This window comes from Podarcis muralis, chromosome 11, assembly GCF_964188315.1.
Source record: "Podarcis muralis chromosome 11, rPodMur119.hap1.1, whole genome shotgun sequence".
Taxonomy (NCBI): Eukaryota; Metazoa; Chordata; class Lepidosauria; order Squamata; family Lacertidae; genus Podarcis; species Podarcis muralis.
The window spans coordinates 30,555,064-30,573,442 of record NC_135665.1 but is presented as its reverse complement, the minus strand read 5'-3'; the positions used below and the strand labels follow the sequence as shown (position 1 = coordinate 30,573,442).

The 18,379-nt window shown below is 39.8% G+C and overlaps 1 protein-coding gene across 8 annotated transcripts in view; it reads right to left on the bottom strand.

Moving 5' to 3' along the window:
• The window catches only part of KIAA0825 (KIAA0825 ortholog), a 192,562-nt gene that overhangs the window by 112,709 nt on the left and 61,474 nt on the right, over window positions 1-18,379 (bottom strand). For 7 of the 8 annotated variants that reach the window (XM_028747987.2, XM_028747985.2, XM_028747986.2 and 4 more), the window contains 5 exons: window positions 17,790-17,903; window positions 12,774-12,913; window positions 9,140-9,328; window positions 7,742-7,975; window positions 3,917-4,325 (listed from right to left, as the gene is read on the bottom strand). In XM_028747987.2, the coding sequence (XP_028603820.2) occupies window positions 3,917-4,325; window positions 7,742-7,975; window positions 9,140-9,328; window positions 12,774-12,913; window positions 17,790-17,903 (1,086 nt within the window). The remainder of the gene's footprint in view (window positions 1-3,916; window positions 4,326-7,741; window positions 7,976-9,139; window positions 9,329-12,773; window positions 12,914-17,789; window positions 17,904-18,379) is intronic. The other variant, XR_013394645.1, reaches the window with a different exon arrangement.

Sequence of the window (18,379 nt, the reverse complement as noted above, 5' to 3'; positions counted from 1 at the left end):
CTTTAGCAAATAAAATAATCAGCTATGGACAGCGGTTTTGTTTTTTAGACAAGTGGGACCCTGCAACAAAATATCACAATGTCTCTTATCACCCGTGATCATTTAAATTCGGGTGGCATTACCATGTTCTTCCCTCCCCAAAAAGTTCCTCCCAAGCACATGATGTAACCAGCGATCCAGTGACAAAAATTCTACTACAATCAGGCAAGTATCCCAGAAGGTATCAGACAGATTAGAACAGTTTTACTAAATGCACACAAGACCCACACAGTCTCTTCCAGACAAAATGACATGTACTCCCACCCTGAGGGCACCAGAAAATTGGCATACAATTTACTGCATGGGCTCTCACTCTGTGACCACCCCACTATCCAGCCTCCGCCTGGTTACAATCAAACTAGGAAGGGGGTAACTGCCTCACCCTCAGCATTCCCAAGGGTATTCCCCAAGGGAAATACTTTTTGATGTCATCTCTTTGATGCCAAGTCTGCTGCCTAAGGGTGCCCTGCTTTTATGCCACCTGACCTAGTCAGCCACTGATGCAAGAGGCTGCAACAGTATTATTACTCTTATTATTCATTTTATTTCTACACTGCTTTATATTTTAAAAAGGGGGAAATCAAACAAAGCAGTAGGTGCTGCTTTCTCTCTGGTCTCTCAGTCAGGGAAGAAGGCAGGGTTCCAGTCCTTTCATTGCTGTCAAGGGACCCCAGCTGTCTCTGGAACACCAGGAAAGGGAGACTACAAAAGCACATACAGTGATACCTCAGGTTAAGGACTTAATTCGTTCCAGAGGTCCGTACTTAACCTGAAACTGTTCTTAACCTGAAGCACCACTTTAGCTAATGGGGCCTCCTGCTGCTGCCGTGCCGCTGGAGCACGATTTCTGTTCTCATCCTGAAGCAAAGTTCTTAACCTGAAGCACTATTTCTGGGTTAGCGGAGTGTGTAACCTGAAGCGTATGTAACCTGAAGCGTATGTAACCCGAGGTACCACTGTATTTGGTCAAGTACTCACTCCCTGGGCAGATCTTCTCTAGAACCATTGTGCTCCTAGTTATGCTAGTGGTGGGGGTGGCCCTGTACACTTTCCCCCCTAAAGTTTTTTTGAGCATCCGCAAACTTCTGTGTTACCCAAGTTCACATCAACACCTCTTTCTTGTGCATAGGTTGTGAGGGTTTTTTGTTTGTTTTTGCTAAATAAGCACAAGCATGGTAAGCCTTGAACTGGTATTATTATATGTGACGTTTTGATTTCCAGCTTTAGTTTGCCTCATTTATATTTAATTAAAGCTTTCAATCTGCATTAGACCTGAGTATTCATATTGGGCTGGTACATACGTACCTATGCATTTCTCCCTGATTACAGGATTCTGGGAGAACTTTCAATTCATCTACTTTTTGCCCCTTTGTCTTGGTAATGATTACTGACTTAGATGGTTTAAAAGGAGATTACAGAAATTCATGGGGTATATATCCGTGGCAACTAGTTATGATGGCTGTATACTGCCTCCAGGATCAGAGGCAGTATGCCTCTGCATACCAAGTTGCTGGGGAACAGCAGCAGGGCAATGCTATGGCCCTCAGGTTCACCTTGTGGGCTTCCCATAGGTATCTGGTTGACAATTGTGGAGACAGGACATTGGGATAAGTAGGCCTTTGATCTGATGCAGCAGGGCTCTTGTTATGTTCTTATTGTGACTTCTTTAGAGGGAGAGGCAGTCATCTCTTAAGTGATAAGAGTTCATAATTTCCACTGCCAACGTATGAACCAGAAATTACCCTCTTCTGCCCAACCCTGCTCTTTCACCCATATTTGTGTTTTTCTTCACCAACCCCCACCACAACCTCTCCTTGGTGCTTGTAGTATTGATGACAAGACTTCACCACATGGTTGTGCTTGAATGCTAATGAAATCACAGGGACTTTTTTTGCATTGATTTCAATGAGACTTAACCACAAGTAACTTTGGCTAGACTGGAGCCTCTCTATTTAAATACAGTGATATAGATCACATTCCTACAGTGATATAGATCACATTCCTACACAGTAAATTTCTGCTTCCAAGTTAATAAAGTCTATATATAAGCTGAAAGACAACAGAGCATAGCTCCTCCCAGAAACAGGGCGCTACAAAAGTGACACTTCTAATGGCTTCTGGATAAAATTATTCAAAATATCTGTCAAGCTAAATACTAAAAAAATTAGTACAGGATGCAAACACTGATGTTTCAATTAAGAGAGAGAGAGAGTATGTGTGTGCATGCGTATGTGTGTATATCTTTTAATTGAAATAACAGATGTTGTGCTATAGAAAATGTTTGCATCTTTTATTAAAATGTTGAGTAAGAAGCCTGAAAGATATTTATATATAAAAATTTGGCATATGCAATCTGTCTGATATCGTGGCATGCTCTTGTTATAAAAATAAGAAGCAAGGAAAAGTATTACTGGAGCTTTTAGATAAAGGTAAAGGGACTCCTGACCATTAGATCCAGTCGTGGACGACTCTGGGGTTGTGGCGCTCATCTTGCTTTACTGGCTGAGGGAGCTGGTGTACAGCTTCCGGGTCATGTGGCCAGCATGACTAAGCCGCTTCTGGCGAACCAGAGTTGTTTACCTTCTCGCCGGAGCGGTACCTATTTATCTACTTGCACTTTGACGTGCTTTCGAATTGCTAGGTTGGCAGGAGCAGGGATCGAGCAATGGGAGCTCACCCCGTTGCGGGGATTCGAACTGCCAACCTTCTGATCGGCAAGCCCTAGGCTCTGTGGTTTAACCCACAGAGCTTTTAGGATCTTCCAATTACATACATTACTGATATAATTTCCGTTGTATAAAAGGCCTTCCAATTTTAGCAATGTTACAAACTGACTTATGCTACTGTCCTAGTGAATAACATTTCCCCCCTTATCATAGATGGCATCCAGTCTTGCAACACAATTGTAGGCAATTCTTTTCAGAAGTAAGACCGACTGGGTTCAACGAAATAGATATGCAGCCTTAATCTCTTAATCATTGGATTAGAGCATGAAAATTAGTATTAAATGCACACATAAAGATGATGAAGGTCAATGTCAATGAGCATTTGTGTGATACTGTTACTGCTTTTTGCAGTTTCTGCCAACCAAATACCCCTAGCAATAAAATAGCACAAGTCAATGTGCTGAATTAATATATTTTCATTTGCATGGATGACTCAGTCTTATAGTGCTATTTTGCCTATACAGATTATAAACAAGAGGTTGCACTTTATAAAATGTAGATGAAATAGGCAGAACATTCTACTGTTACTAGTGAAGTTTATTCAACCAACTATATAATAACTGGCAATACCAGCAAAATCACCTGTTAAAAGAGATTTCTGAATTATGAAGCAGTATATAAATGCTTTTAAATAAAATAAAGAAGACTTGATTAATCCACCTGCTCCCAATTAAAAATACACATAACTCAGAGAGCTATAAAACACGTAAGCCCTCAACTTTTTTGGGAAAATATTGTGAATTCGAAGTAAAATCTGGAAATGTTGATATTATTCTCATAAAAAAGCAGAGGGGTACTTTTATTGTGAGATCTGAATTTCTTTCTGGATATGCTGTCACGTTACAAAATTAAATGTGCTTCTTTGTTTCTAATCACAGAAGACCATAAAAAGCTTTTTGTATGAACTATATCCTCCTTAATTTAATCTCCATAGTAAAATCCATTGCAAGAATATATGTAATGACAATTCACCCTTCTATGGGAAAAACACAATTTTCCTTGTTTTCTATTTATCCTATAATCAGAGCCCTGCGGGAATTCAGTATCTGCTACAGTAAACATTTTTACTAAGAAACATTTCATTACTCATGTTGTATAGGCAAATGGTAGCAAAAAACAAAAACAAAAAGTGAAATATCAGGTCTTCTTACCAGTCTATGCCCAGTTTTCTTGCCTTTAGTAACTGGTTTTCAATCCAGTTTGGCCTTTGTTGTTCAATGCTCTGTATAATCTTGTGAGTCACTTGTTTAGGGCTACTTTTCTTTTTCCCTATAATATTTTCCAAACATACACGAACCAAACTGAGCTTCTCTTTGCTCCATCTGTCAAGAGTCGTACCCGTTAAAAGTTCTGTGGTGTTTCCATCCTCAAATATCCGACATATAATTACAATCAAGATCCAGACAAGAAGACCAGCTTTTTTCGATTCAATTAAGTTTTTTGGCATTTTTCTCTCAGAGAGAAAAAAGAAATACTTAATTGGGGGAGGCAAACATGCAATCACTGTAGGTAACTTGCTGATTACAATAGATACTGCCTGAGCAGCAAGCCTTGTGAAGCCTTTAAAAAAAAGAATGAAAGAAGGTATGATTAACATTAAACACTCTTGCTATACAATGCAGTTATGAAGACTGAATGCCAATGTTTAATTTTAGATGTCTCTTAGATGTATAGCCCTGGTTCACATGTTTGCTGGGGTTGCTACCATTATTTTGTGGTGGTGGAGTGAACATGACTTCATGCAGATAATATTTTGTGTAACCTGGACAGTCCATAAGACCAGAGGGTCAGTTAGTGCATATTTCCACCCAACCTTTTTTATGTGAAGAAATCCCATTAACCAGTTCTTTATATGATCAGTCTCTTGTACTGAGCATCTGGACAAGGTGGTGGAGGCAGGCCAGGGTTAAATGTCCTGGAAGTGGATCGGAGTGAAGCCTTTTGGCCCAGCCCAGCCCAGCCCATCCGCTGCAACCAGTCTGTCTGTGATTGGCTGAATGTTGGGCAGGATGAAATTCACTTTCCAGGCCAGTGCAAGTCCAATTTGGAGTCATGCTGGCCTGGGAAAACACTTCAGCTCCATGTCCCATGCTGGATCAAGGCGCGCACCAGACGCTGTCCCGCATAGACCCCCAACCCCAAAGGTAAGGGTCATTATATGATCAGCTGCTTGTACAGAACATCTAGTTCACACTTGATGTTTTCTGTGTGTTGGAGGTAGGGATAAAAGATTGCATATTCATTAAGTGCCATCAGAGCCAGTACCAGCCTCTTGTTACAAATAAAGATTCTGTGAATTTATTCTCTACCAAGAATCTCACCATATCAACCTAACCTATTTCACAAAGTGGTTGTGAAAATAAAATGGGATGCCGCTCTGAGAACCTAAGAAGAAGTGTCTTCAGTTGTAAGACTATGTACACTTCATTTTATATGCACACTAATCATCTTACTCACATTCAGTGGGATATATCTCACTGAGTTTCCTACTTCATCAGGAATTTTAAAGGTAAAGGGTCCATCTCCATGTTGCAATCTAGCCATAACAAAAATCAATATACTATCTGTATAATTATCTATACAGTTCTGCTACTTTAATACCACTTGAAGTTGGTTCAGACATAAATTACTCCCACATTCCACATTAAAGACCCTTTCATAAAAAAGTAAGAGTCAAATATAAGCGTGACATTTTGAAATTTAAATTCAAGCACAAAATGAATAAAGGATTTTGAAACTTGTCTCAGGAGCTAATTAGAGGGAAAGGTTCCAAGTTTTAAAAACGGCATGCCATTACATATTACAAATATGTGACAAAGTACATTCCAATGTTACACCCCAGCATAAACTATAAATTAAACTTGTGATGATCGTAACATATTTACAATAAACAAAATATGAACATAGCAATCTGTTTAATAAACTGTAAAAGATGTAAAGAAAAACAGGTTGCTATTTTAATAATTGGAGACCTTTAGCTATCACTAACATAATTTTAGCAAATACAATAATGTATTAAATGTATTTAAATAAAATTAAAATTGATCGTAAGTGGCAGTTGTGCTTATTTTATGGCACTAAGTTCCTTATCTTCTGTTGCTCATGCTGTTATTCTTGTGTGGTGCATCTTCCTGTCCTGCAAGAAGCGCTCAGAGACCCAGAAGAGCCAGTGTGACTGGACAACAGTGGAGACAACAAAGGCAGAGCACACAAGAGCTCTCTGCTTCTGCTACCACATATGTAAGCTAAGAAAGAAAGAGTATTGCCTCCTCACTTGTCCCAACACAATTGCAGAAACATCTGGCTAACTGGGAGCCTAGGAACCTAGCCACATCATGACAGCTACCACGACAGACATACAAGGGTGTATGTTATTTGCAGCATTGTAGTGTAGGAAAGGGTCCCACCCACTCTACTTTCCCACCCAACCACTACAAACACATGGTATAATGCCAGTCTTGCCAGACACTGAACTAAGAAGAATAGCCAACTTAACTGTAACAATTTGATGATTGTTGACATTTACCTGTGTCCACTGCTATAGCCCCTACCCAAATAGCATCACTAAATATACCCCTCAATTTTTTTTCCCATATTAGTGAATGGCTACCATTCTCTCCTGTGAGGTAAAAATATAAGTGCTGTACTGAAGGAAACTTATTGCAACAAGAGCAAAACTAGCTCTCTATTGGATGGTATGGATGCCAGGGTGGATGGGGGAAGTACTATGCATCTTAGTTTGTACTGTGCACAGAGATATATATTTTTTATTGGTTTATATAGACTATGCATTAAAATTATCACTAAAAAGTCATAAGTTGAAAACAACTACACCTAAAACATTTCAAAATATAAATAACATGAGTAGTTAAAAATTACATTATAAAAAATTGCATATTAGAATGCATGTCAAATTTACATTTCAAGGTAGGCTTTTCTGAACAACAAAAGAAGAAGAAGAAGAAGAAGAAGAAGAAGAAGAAGAGGAGGAGGAGGAGGAGGAGGTTGGATTTGATATCACGCTTTATCACTACCCGAAGAGTCTCAAAACAGCTAACATTCTCCTTTCCCTTCCTCCCCCACAACAAACACTCTGTGAGATGAGTGGGGCTGAGAGACTTCAAAGAAGTGTGACTGGCCCAAGGCCACCCAGCAGCTGCATGTGGAGGAGCGGAGACGCGAACCTGGTTCACCAGATTACAAGTCTACCACTCTTAACCACTATACCACACTGGCTCTCTGAAACTGAAGGGTTTCAGCAGGCACCAAGAACAGTGCATTGACTGTATCTGCCTAACGCCAATAGACAGGGAGTTCCAGAGTGCATGTGCTGCCAAATGCGAAGATTGATTCCTTGCAAGTGTGGAATGGACTTTACATGGCACTTGTAAAAATGTCAGTGTCACAGTTCAAAGTGGCCAAGTGGGTGTATATGGATAAGGCAATCCCTCAAGTAAATGGGTCCTAAATAGTTAAGAGCTTTATATACTAATAGTGACATCTTGAATTTGGCACAGTAACTAATTGGCAACCAGTGCAGATCTCTGAGTAGAGAAGTAATATGTTGACAGGGTTTCACTCCTGTCAGGAATCTGGCTGCAGCATTCTGCACTAACTGCAGTTTCCAGACCAAGCACAAGGGAATCCTCACATGAAGTGAATTGCAGTAATCCAATACTGAAGTCACCAATGCCAGGATTAATAGTATGTTTATTCTGTCACCCCATTTGCTTTCCCAAAGAGACCTTGCTGAATGTGGGCCTTCCACTAGCCCACAATGGCAAGGATTGCGCTAAGAACTCAGTAAGACAAAGTATGTAAGCAGTTCCATGAATAGTCTTCTAAAATACCATAAATTGTATTACTATAGTATTCATTATCAAATCACACCACTTAATTCTAATTTTTTCAGTTTTGATTTGTCCTCGTTAAATGTATAGCTATTATTTTGACAGGAATTATATAAGCACACCTACATTTCCCAGATTCTTTTCTCTTCATTTCTCTAGGTGTGTAATTCCACTCCTTTGGAACAGTCTTCAGCAAACTTTCAGGGACAATTTGCTTGTGTTGATAGGTTCCATAGTTTTCCGTTGCTTCCCATGAATGCATCAAAGAAATGATCTGCTTCACAATACCCTTAACTGAATTAATCAAAGTCAGCTTCAAGCATCTGATAACCTCTGGCTCTGACTCAACGCAACTAGAAACTTTGGAGACAAAATAGTAATAATATTAATTTAAAAGAAAACATTAAGTTGAGCCTCTTTAGCAACATTTAATGTTACTATTTTAGAAAGTTTTGTATACTTTTCCATGGTACAGTCGTATAATAAAAAAGCAACCAGAGTAAAATAAGTTTCTACATAACAATACTATGTTATCAAATGCTACACTTTTATAAATCATTATTTTCTCAGTTGCCATGCCTTTGTTGTTTTGCTTAGAAGCTGATAATTACTACTATCCAACATACTACTTCTGTTTATCTTTGCACTTAGACAAGTTATCATGACTGACTTGACCTGTGTGATAATATAACAATGTATTGTATTTAAAGGTAATTGTGGCTTTTGGTGGTTTAGTTTCTTAAATGGTGGAATAGACTGAGTTCTGGTCCTGGCTACAGAAGAGGAAAATACCAGTTCAGGCTCCTTCCTCAACTGTCATTAGCAGCCATTCCATCAGGCTATAAAAAGAAGTGGAATACACAGGCATTTCCATCAGTAACATTTGGGTCTTGCTCTCTTTGAAATCTTTCCATTTCAGTTGTTCATTACCAGAGTTCTAGATAACTAAGAAATAGTCCCAGGATTGCTTATCCCCCTCCTTCCTCTCTTTCATTTTGCATCATGGCTTTTAAATTGTTAACCTTAGTGCAAGAACTGTCTTATCACTGACATTTGTGTGCCACCCTGGGAGCCGTTTTTTGGCTGAAGAGCAGGATAAATATACTCTGAATGAATGAATGAATGAATGCTTTAGAAAACACTGAGTTAAATCTGCAAGAACGAGGCACATGAAATGAAGTTCAAAATGGAAGTGCTTGATGTGGTGCTACAGATGAAGCTAAGTGGAGATTTTCCTAGAGCATCCAAGAATGAAAGTAACTTCTGTGGTATTATAAGAAATTTCTACAACTGGTTCTCAATTTGAAACCTAAGATCCTCTTTCAGATGCAATTTTATATTTTCTAAAGTATCCCACACATATGTTGCTGCCCCCCTAGAACTGGAAGAAGACCTCTGGGGCAAATTGGGAGTGTGGTATAGGTAACTACAAGAGGTAGGAATTGGTGAATCACATAAACAGAACTCCACTCCCAGCAAGACTGGATACACCCCCGAAAGAAAATTTCACTGTGTTTTTCATACCTGATATATTGTATAAACAATCCCACATCTGTTCTTTTTCCATGTAGTTTTCAAGAACACCACCAAGTGATTTGGGAGATAAAGTACAATAAGAAAGCACTGCAAAGATTGCTTCAGTCAGACTAGGTTCTTGGCTGCTCTTCATGTCTAGGCAAGTACTTTGTTCTCCACTTTTTGATAATTCAGATTCTTGAATAAAGAAAGAAGAAAAGTTCAGAAGTTGAGGTAGTAGTGAAAGTGTAAGTGGACCTACAACAAAATTTTGTAGTATAATGAATGTCAGAATCTAGCTAATATTTGGGCTAAGAAGGAAAATACAAGCTACAGAATTGTACCAGACAAGGAATCCCTGGGCAAACCAGCCTGACTAGGCTGGTTGAATGCAAGCCATTATCAAACAATGGCAAGGCATCTACATGTCAAAGAACCTTATCAGGTCTGTGCAAAGCAAGGGTTGCTGATGTGATGGAAAGGCGGCAGAAAAGAGTGTCATTTTACAGGAGTCTTGGATTTTTGTTGAGAGGTGTTGCTGGGAAGGAGGGAGGAGGCCAGAGGCCAGACCTCTATGAGCTGCAGGGCAGGCCAGATCTCCATGCAGCAATGGTCAGAGGAAGCTGCACTGAGAGACAGTGGGCAATGAGAGGGGCAATGGAAGACACTCTTGGGGTATCATTTGCTGCACAGCCTCCACTGCCCACTTCTAGGTGTGTTGTTGTTGTTGTTTAGTCGTTTAGTCGTGTCCGACTCTTCGTGACCCCATGGACCAGAGCACGCCAGGCACTCCTGTCTTCCACCGCCTCCCGCAGTTTGGTCAGGCTCATGTTTGTAGCTTCAAGAACACTATCCAACCATCTCATCCTGTCGTCCCCTTCTCCTTGTGCCCTCCATCTTTCCCAACATCAGGGTCTTTTCCAGGGAGTCTTCTCTTCTCATGAGGTGGCCAAAGTACTGGAGCCTCAGCTTCAGGATCTGTCCTTCCAGTGAGCACTCAGGGCTGATTTCCTTAAGAATGGATGCGTTTGATCTTCTTGCAGTCCATGGGACTCTCAAGAGTCTCCTCCAGCACCATAATTCAAAAGCATCAATTCTTCGGCGATCAGCCTTCTTTATGGTCCAGCTCTCACTTCCATACATCACTACTGGGAAAACCATGGCTTTAACTATACGGACCTTTGTTGGCAAGGTGATGTCTCTACTTTTTAAGATGTTGTCTAGATTTGCCATCGCCTTTCTCCCAAGGAGCAGGCGTCTTTTAATTTCGTGACTGCTGTCATCATCTGCAGTGATCATGGAGCCCAAGAACATAAAATCTCTCACTGCCTCCATTTCTTCCCCTTCTATTTGCCAGGAGGTGATGGGACCAGTGGCCATGATCTTCGTTTTTTTGATGTTGAGCTTCAGACCATATTTTGCGCTCTCCTCTTTCACCCTCATTAAAAGGTTCTTTAATTCCTCCTCACTTTCTGCCATCAAGGTTGTGTCATCTGCATATCTGAGGTTGTTGATATTTCTTCCGGCGATCTTAATTCCGGCTTGGGATTCATCCAGCCCAGCCTTTCGCATGATGAATTCTGCATATAAGTTAAATAAGCAGGGGGACAATATACAGCCTTGTCGTACTCCTTTCCCAATTTTGAACCAATCAGTTGTTCCATATCCAGTTCTAACTGTAGCTTCTTGTCCCACATAGAGATTTCTCAGGAGACAGATGAGGTGATCAGGCACTCCCATTTCTTTAAGAACTTGCCATAGTTTGCTGTGGTCGACACAGTCAAAGGCTTTTGCATAGTCAATGAAGCAGAAGTAGATGTCTTTCTGGAACTCTCTAGCTTTCTCCATAATCCAGCGCATGTTTGCAATTTGGTCTCTGGTTCCTCTAACTCTTCTAAATCCAGCTTGCACTTCTGGGAGTTCTCGGTCCACATATTGCTTAAGCCTGCCTTGTAGAATTTTAAGCATAACCTTGCTAGCGTGTGAAATGAGTGCAATTGTGCGGTAGTTGGAGCATTCTTTGGCACTTCCCTTCTTTGGGATTGGGATGTAGACTGATCTTCTCCAATCCTCTGGCCACTGCTGAGTTTTCCAAATTTGCTGGCATATTGAGTGTAGCACCTTAACAGCATCATCTTTTAAAATTTTAAATAATTCAGCTGGAATATTATCACCAGTACGTTTCCGAGCACAATTCAAAGTGCTGGTGTTGACCTTTAAAGCCCTAAATGGCCTCGGCCCAGTATACCTGAAGGAACATCTCCACCCCCATCGTTCTGCCCGGACGCTGAGGTCCAGCGCCGAGGGCCTTCTGGCGGTTCCCTCATTGCGAGAAGCAAAGCTACAGGGAACCAGGCAGAGGGCCTTTTCGGTAGTGGCGCCTGCCCTGTGGAATGCCCTCCCATCAGATGTCAAAACGATAAACAACTACCTGACATTCAGAAGACATCTTAAGGCAGCCCTGTTCAGGGAAGTTTTTAATGTATGATATTTTAGTGGGGTTTTTGGTTTCTATGGAAGCCGCCCAGAGTGGCTGGGGAAACCCAGCCAGATGGGCGGGGTACAAATAATAAATTATTATTATTATTATTACTTCCACTGGCCTTGTTATTAGCGATGCTTTCTAAGGCCCATTTGACTTCACTTTCCAGGATGTCTGGCTCAAGGTCAGCCACCACACTACCTGGGGTATATGAGACATCAATTTCTTTCTGGTATAGTTCCTCTGTGTATTCTTGCCACCTCTTCTTGATGTCTTCTGCTTCTGTTAGGTCCTTTCCACTTTTGTCTTTTATTATGGAAATCTTTGTACAAAAACTTCTAGGTGTAATTATGTCTTAATAAAACCATATTTCTTAAAGACACTAGCCACTGTGCCTCAATCTTTCTAAAGGAAACCCAACCCTGTGTAAGCAGTTGGAACCCCTGGATTCTCACACTGCTCATGGAGATTGGGGTGGCATGTAATAGTATTTTTAGGCTAAGATCTATGGTCTTTTCTTACACAATAGGGGTTTTTCTTACAAAAACAAACTCTTAAATGATATCCGTGTTCTGTGCTAGAGAAACAATTGTTTATAGCTCAGCGTGTCTAAGCAGGATGCAATCCGCTGAAGCTCAGGGTAATGGTCAGTCAAAAGCTTAATAAATGCTGTCACTCCATCCTTGTGATCCTTGAACACACTAGTAAATATAATCCAACAGCAGGGGGAGAATATGAGCTTCAGACATCTTTCAGTCTTTGCTGACATGCATTTAAATAGGTAAATGAGTGCATTGCAACATTCAATAAAAAACAGGACAAAAGTTTAGTTGTGGTGCTCTTCTGACAAATGTTAGACCAAATGCCGGATCAAGAGAGCTGCAGAATATCTACAGCTAACGTTTTAGTAAATAACAAACACATTATATTTTAAACAGGATTAGCATGATAAATGTGAATTCCTATCCAAACAAAAAATCCTGAGCAAAAAAATGAGAGAAAATTAGATTGCAAGTATTGAGCCTAATGCTAATTATGTGAAGTGATGACCACGATCCTTCTGCTAATATTAAAATAGCGAACAATGTGGCAATCCTGAACAATTTACTTGTGTTTCTTCAGCGGTAAAATATTGCAACTATAGAAAGTGTCAGTACTTACTGGAACTCCTCAGTAAAAGTTTCACTAAGAGACAATCGTGATGTAGCAGGGTTTCCAAAAGCAAGTTCCAATTACAGCATGGCTGGGATAAGAGCAGCTTGAGTTGACCCTGGGCTGCCATTCCTCTGGCTGATGGAGTCCTTTCAAAATGTAAGATAAAGACAGAATAATGTCGTTAATTTATCTATGAAATTAATAGCCTTAAAGTGCAGATGTAATGCTAACTCCTTTAAATGTCAATTCCTCCCAGATTACTCTGAAAATGCTTTCATGGTTGCTTACTTTAAGGCTGCTCAGGGAAGGAATTACATTTAATCTCAACTAGCTAAAAAGCAAATTAACATTTGGTAGGCTGCCAAATTTTAACTGATACAAAGTAACCTCACTTATCTCTTTCATTGGGGCCAGATATGCTCTTGTTTCATGAGGCAAAAATCATTTTTAATGCCTGAATAAATCTGAGGCATTATATTTTAGTTCAATGTTGTATTTAAGTGTTTAGAGTGATGTTATAAAATATTTGAAATCAAGTCTGTGAAATAAGAAAGAAACAAATAGGGTTGGGTGGGAAATACGATGCAAGCTACTTGTCACACTATAATTAAGGCAGAATTATAAAAGTATATTCGGTAACATAAAACAGATGTGTCCAATTCTGGGCACCACAATTTAAGAAGGATGTTGACAAACTGGAACGTGTGCAGAGGAGGGAAACCAAGATGATCAAGGGTCTGGAAACTAAGCCTTACGAGGGACACTTGAAGGAGCTGGGTATGTTTAGCCTGGAAAAGAAGAGACTGAGAGATGATAGCCATCTTCAAATATCTGAAGAGCTGTCACATGGAAGAGGGAGCATGCTTGTTTTCTCCTGCTCTTGAGAGTAGGACTCAAGGCAATGGCTTCAAGTTACAATAAAGGAAATTCCGACTAAACATTCAGAAAATCTTTCTGACAGTAAGAGCTGTTTGGCAGTGGAACAGACTCCCATGAGAGGTGGTAGACTCTCCTTCTTTGGAGGTTTTTAAGCAGAGGTTGGATGGACATCTGTCATGGATGCTTTAGCTGAGATTCCTGCATTGCAGGGGGTTGGCCTAGATGACCTTTGGGTCCCTTCCAACTCTATGGAAGTTCTATGATTCTAAATTATATATTAAGTATAAAGGCTTCATATTAGCCCAGTTCCCTGCTCAATTTCCCAACATTTCTATGTATTCAGATAATGTTCAGGAAATGCATAGCTCTTTTCACCATGCTACCATTACCATGCTATGTAATTAGGTATCTAACTATACAAATTAGAGCAACACTTCCCTTCAATTTCTAAACATAAGAAAAACAAGGCCTTTGGACAGTTAAGTATTTAAAGTAATATCTAAAGTGACTTATGGAATATTGAGGTAGAGAAAAAGCTCAACTATCATTGACCAGATGGGATGTTATTGCTTTTCAGTATTTGCCAATTCTTGGCTCTTAGAGCATCATGCAAATTGAAATGTACAGTTGATGTGATTCACTCAGAGGGAAAATAAGAGTATTACAGACATTCCCCGAAGCCACTATACTAACACTAGTAAATGCACTGAAAAGTTTTATATTGGACATATGGAGAAGCATATGTTCTCTCATCTTACAAGCTCATGTAGCTGTGAACACAAGGCTAGCCACGTAAAGAGGAAAAGGTGAACTATATATAAAATATGACACATATAAATGTTTAATTTGGTATTAAGAAAAGAACAAGTGATGGTTTGCATCTACCTCTACGAATCTACTACAATTGGGAGGCCAGCTCATCCAGGAGCTGTTGGCAATCTTACCACTTTTTTCATATCCTTTCCAGCAATATATGGATGCTTTTACATGGTACCACTAAGCTGTATTGGAGGTAGGAGGAAATGACTAGCACGGCAATGCCAATGGAAACTGCAGCACCAGCAATCAGGATATAGCCCTGTAATTCAACCTCCTCCTTTTATGCACATTCACCAAAGCTTAAAATTGGGCATTCAGCCACTAAATCAACATGAACATGCATGGAAAATCATTTATTATTAACTAAAGATGCATGCATGTATTTATTTATTTAAATAGTTATGAAAATATGTATATACTGCTATATCATGAAAATATCAAAGTGGTTTACAGTGTCATGTTGTGTCGTGTCGTGTCATGTAGTGGTTAGGGTGCTGGACTAGGATCAGAGAAGCCAGCTTAAAATCCTCAGTCACAGAGCTGGCTGGATGACCTTGAACTAGTCACACACTCTCAGCCTAATTCACGGGATTGCTGTGCAAATAGAACGGGGGTGAGGAGGACCATGTATGCTGTCTTGACATTCTTGGAGAACAGAGGGAATTAAAAATAGTATATAACTAAGTACGCATATCATCAACATCAATTTTTTCCAATCCTACTTTGAGTTATATTACAGGAAGCTTAACATCTAATCTAAAGATTGATTCCAGCATTACACAAACTGAAGTCCATTTGTGCAATGGGGCTCTTTCTCATGTCAAAACATTTATACTGTTTATTTAGTCTTATTTTATAAGCTTCAACACATTATTCATGCAATATTGACTAATGTGTAATGATAAAGACATGAACCCTATCGGAGTATTCTAGGTCATACGCGATTAGAAATGTGTCAATGTTCACAGGGCCCTTGGTTGAATCCCTAACAATCTGCTCCATCTTCCTCTGTGCATTGGAAAAGGCTTGAAGTGGGAAGCATGCACTATTTGAGTAGTCTTTTTACAAGATTTAGGGTTCTAAATTACATGAGGAGCACACCCATACAGAATAGGCCTTACAGAGGGCAGCAAGGCCAACTGACAGGGACCTGATGGAGTGGATGGGGACACAAAGTGTGGCCCCTGCTCTACCCCTCATATGATTCCAATTCTACAAGGCACTTGATATCTGAATGGAGCTATGATTATTTCTATAAATGGGTTTACACAGATATGCTGACTATATGTTTTATAGTTGCCTCTAAAGAACCTCCATTCACACTGGACATTAATAAACTGAAGTGCAGTTTCCTCTTATTTTTTCTGCATTACTATATTGAATGGTAGAAAAAGCTACCGTAATTTTCTGTGTATAAGACAATGTTTTTTGCTTTAAAAAATTAGTCAAAAATTGAGGGGGGGTGTCATCTTATACAAGGATGGTGAATGTACAGGTGTTTGGGCTTGGGCTTTGTGGCAGGCAGCCTGGGCTTGGGTGTGGGCTCTGGTGCGGGTGGTCTGGACTTGGATTCGGGTTTGGGCTCTGACACGGGCAGTCTGGGCTCAGGTTTGGGCTCTGGTGCAAGCGGCCTGGTCTCAGGTTCAGGCTCTGGCATGGGGAGGCTGGTCTCAGGTTCAGGCTCTGACTCAATTTGGGGTTCAGAAAAAAAGGGGTTGTCTTATACATGGGGGTGTGTTATACATGGAAAAATATGGCATGTTGAAATTAAAGACATGTCATTAAATGTAGCAGAAGCTAAAGATTTACTTTTTCAGAATAAGTATTAAAAAATCATAGCATTCATTTAAATATGCAGGTTACTGAGAAAGGATACAAATTCTGTGGGGAGCATAGATAGCCTGCTAAAACGGGCGTGGGAGGAATTTTGGTCCAAAGTTAGAAAAAGAATGACAGTACAGCTGATGGCATATGCTTCATATGTAAATTGTCATTACACTTACTGAAACGGCAAGGAAATTATGCATTGCTTCCAAACATGCAACAAATTCTAAAAATACCAAATACGAACAAATCAGTTGTTCAAATGAAGTTTAGTTTTGTAGAATTATCTAGCTTTTCTAATGCCCAAAGTTACTACTTTTTCCAGATACAAAATAAAGTTTCATGTAATACTCAAAATTTAAAGTCAAAATAGTTAAACGGGAAAGAAAAACTTAGATTGAGTTATTTTATTGTCAAGAACAGAACATTTAGACATTACTAAAGCAAGAGATTATGTCTATAATCAAACATCAATGTTAAAATAATTAGATACTGCTAAAGAAGAACTACCCATTCTTCAACAATTACCATCACACTAAAATAGTTTGAATTGGAAGCTGGTGTAAATATAAGATGCTTGTAGTTTAGCCCTGGGTACGTGGGCTGGGGAATGTGTGAGCACCATTGCTCACTATTTGGCCCACATTCTTACCATCAGTCTCAAACATGGTAAACAAAAGCAGAAATCGCAAAGTGGCTTAAAACCATGTTTATGGTCAGCACCCCATTAGAAAAGCAATAGAGGGAATTTGTATCAGAGAGTGGAGCATCTGGATGAGGAAGTGTGGCTCATTTCAGATCCCATCAGCTGGGCAAAACAATGTATAGTCTATACATTAAGTCTACACAGGCTCCACATGGAATCTGTGTAAGAAAACCAGTATGAAGAAACTATATTTGATATCTGTATAATAGTCTATTGCAATTGACTTGAACAGTTGCTCTGTTATTCTGATACTGTTGTTTCTGTGGTTTTATTTTATGATTTTAACTTATTTTATTTATGATATTCCTGTAACACGCTCATTTGGTGAAGGGCAGGCTAAAATTAAAAATACCGTATTTTTCGCCCTATAGGACGCACCGTCCCATAAGGCGCACCTAGTTTTTTGGGGGGAAAATAAAGGGAAAAATTTTTATTTCCCCCCCAGGCGCAGGGCTGGGGCAGGGGAAGCCTGAGTTCAGCGCGCCCAGCCTTTGTCATGCAGGCAACTCTCCGCAAGCCGCGGGAGCCCAGTGCAGGGCTCCCGCGCCTTGCGGAGAGCTGCGCGAAGTCTGGAGAGCGAGAGGGGTCAGTGCGCACCGACCCCTCTCGCTCTCCAGGCTTCAGCGAAAGCCTGCATTCACCCCATAGGACACACACACATTTCCCCTTCATTTTTGGAGGGGAAAAAGTGCGTCCTATGGGGCGAAAAATACGGTAAAGGAATAACATTGAACTGAGAAATCAATAGATTCTATCTCAGTTTCTTATCTACATTTTAATATAAAGATACTTACTTCAGTAAAGAAGGGGAAAATTCTGTGATGCCAGATAACCAGCGTAATGGTTGGTCAACAGTAGGCTCCAAAAAATCTGAGGGCAAGGGATCACCAACACTACTATGAAATGTCCTGAAAAATACAAGTAGTTCAAGTAGAAATAGTTCAATAATCATACTTCTTTAACAGCTCTTGAACAGCAAACAAGTATTTGGCTTGGAATCAATGAGCTACTTATAGGTTTTTCAGTTCAACACAAGGGGGTCTCCAATTTCAAGTCATAGTCACTGTTCACACATTATTATTATTATTATTATTATTATTATTATTGGTATTATCTGCCCTTTACCAGGACGTCCCAGGATGTGGGTTACAATAATTTAAAATGCAAGTTAAAAATAGTTTTTAAAAATTACAGTTGCTGAACAGGGTGGAATATAGTGTCTCCAAACCCACAACAGTGGCGGGAAAGCCTTGTTGCACAAACAACACTCCACTTGCTGTTCTTAGGATTCAAGTCAAAGTACAATATAAAATTTTTCTGCTCAGATTTAAGCTATGATTTACATTTTAATTATTCCTGTTTCTACTAGTCAGAGAATGACAGA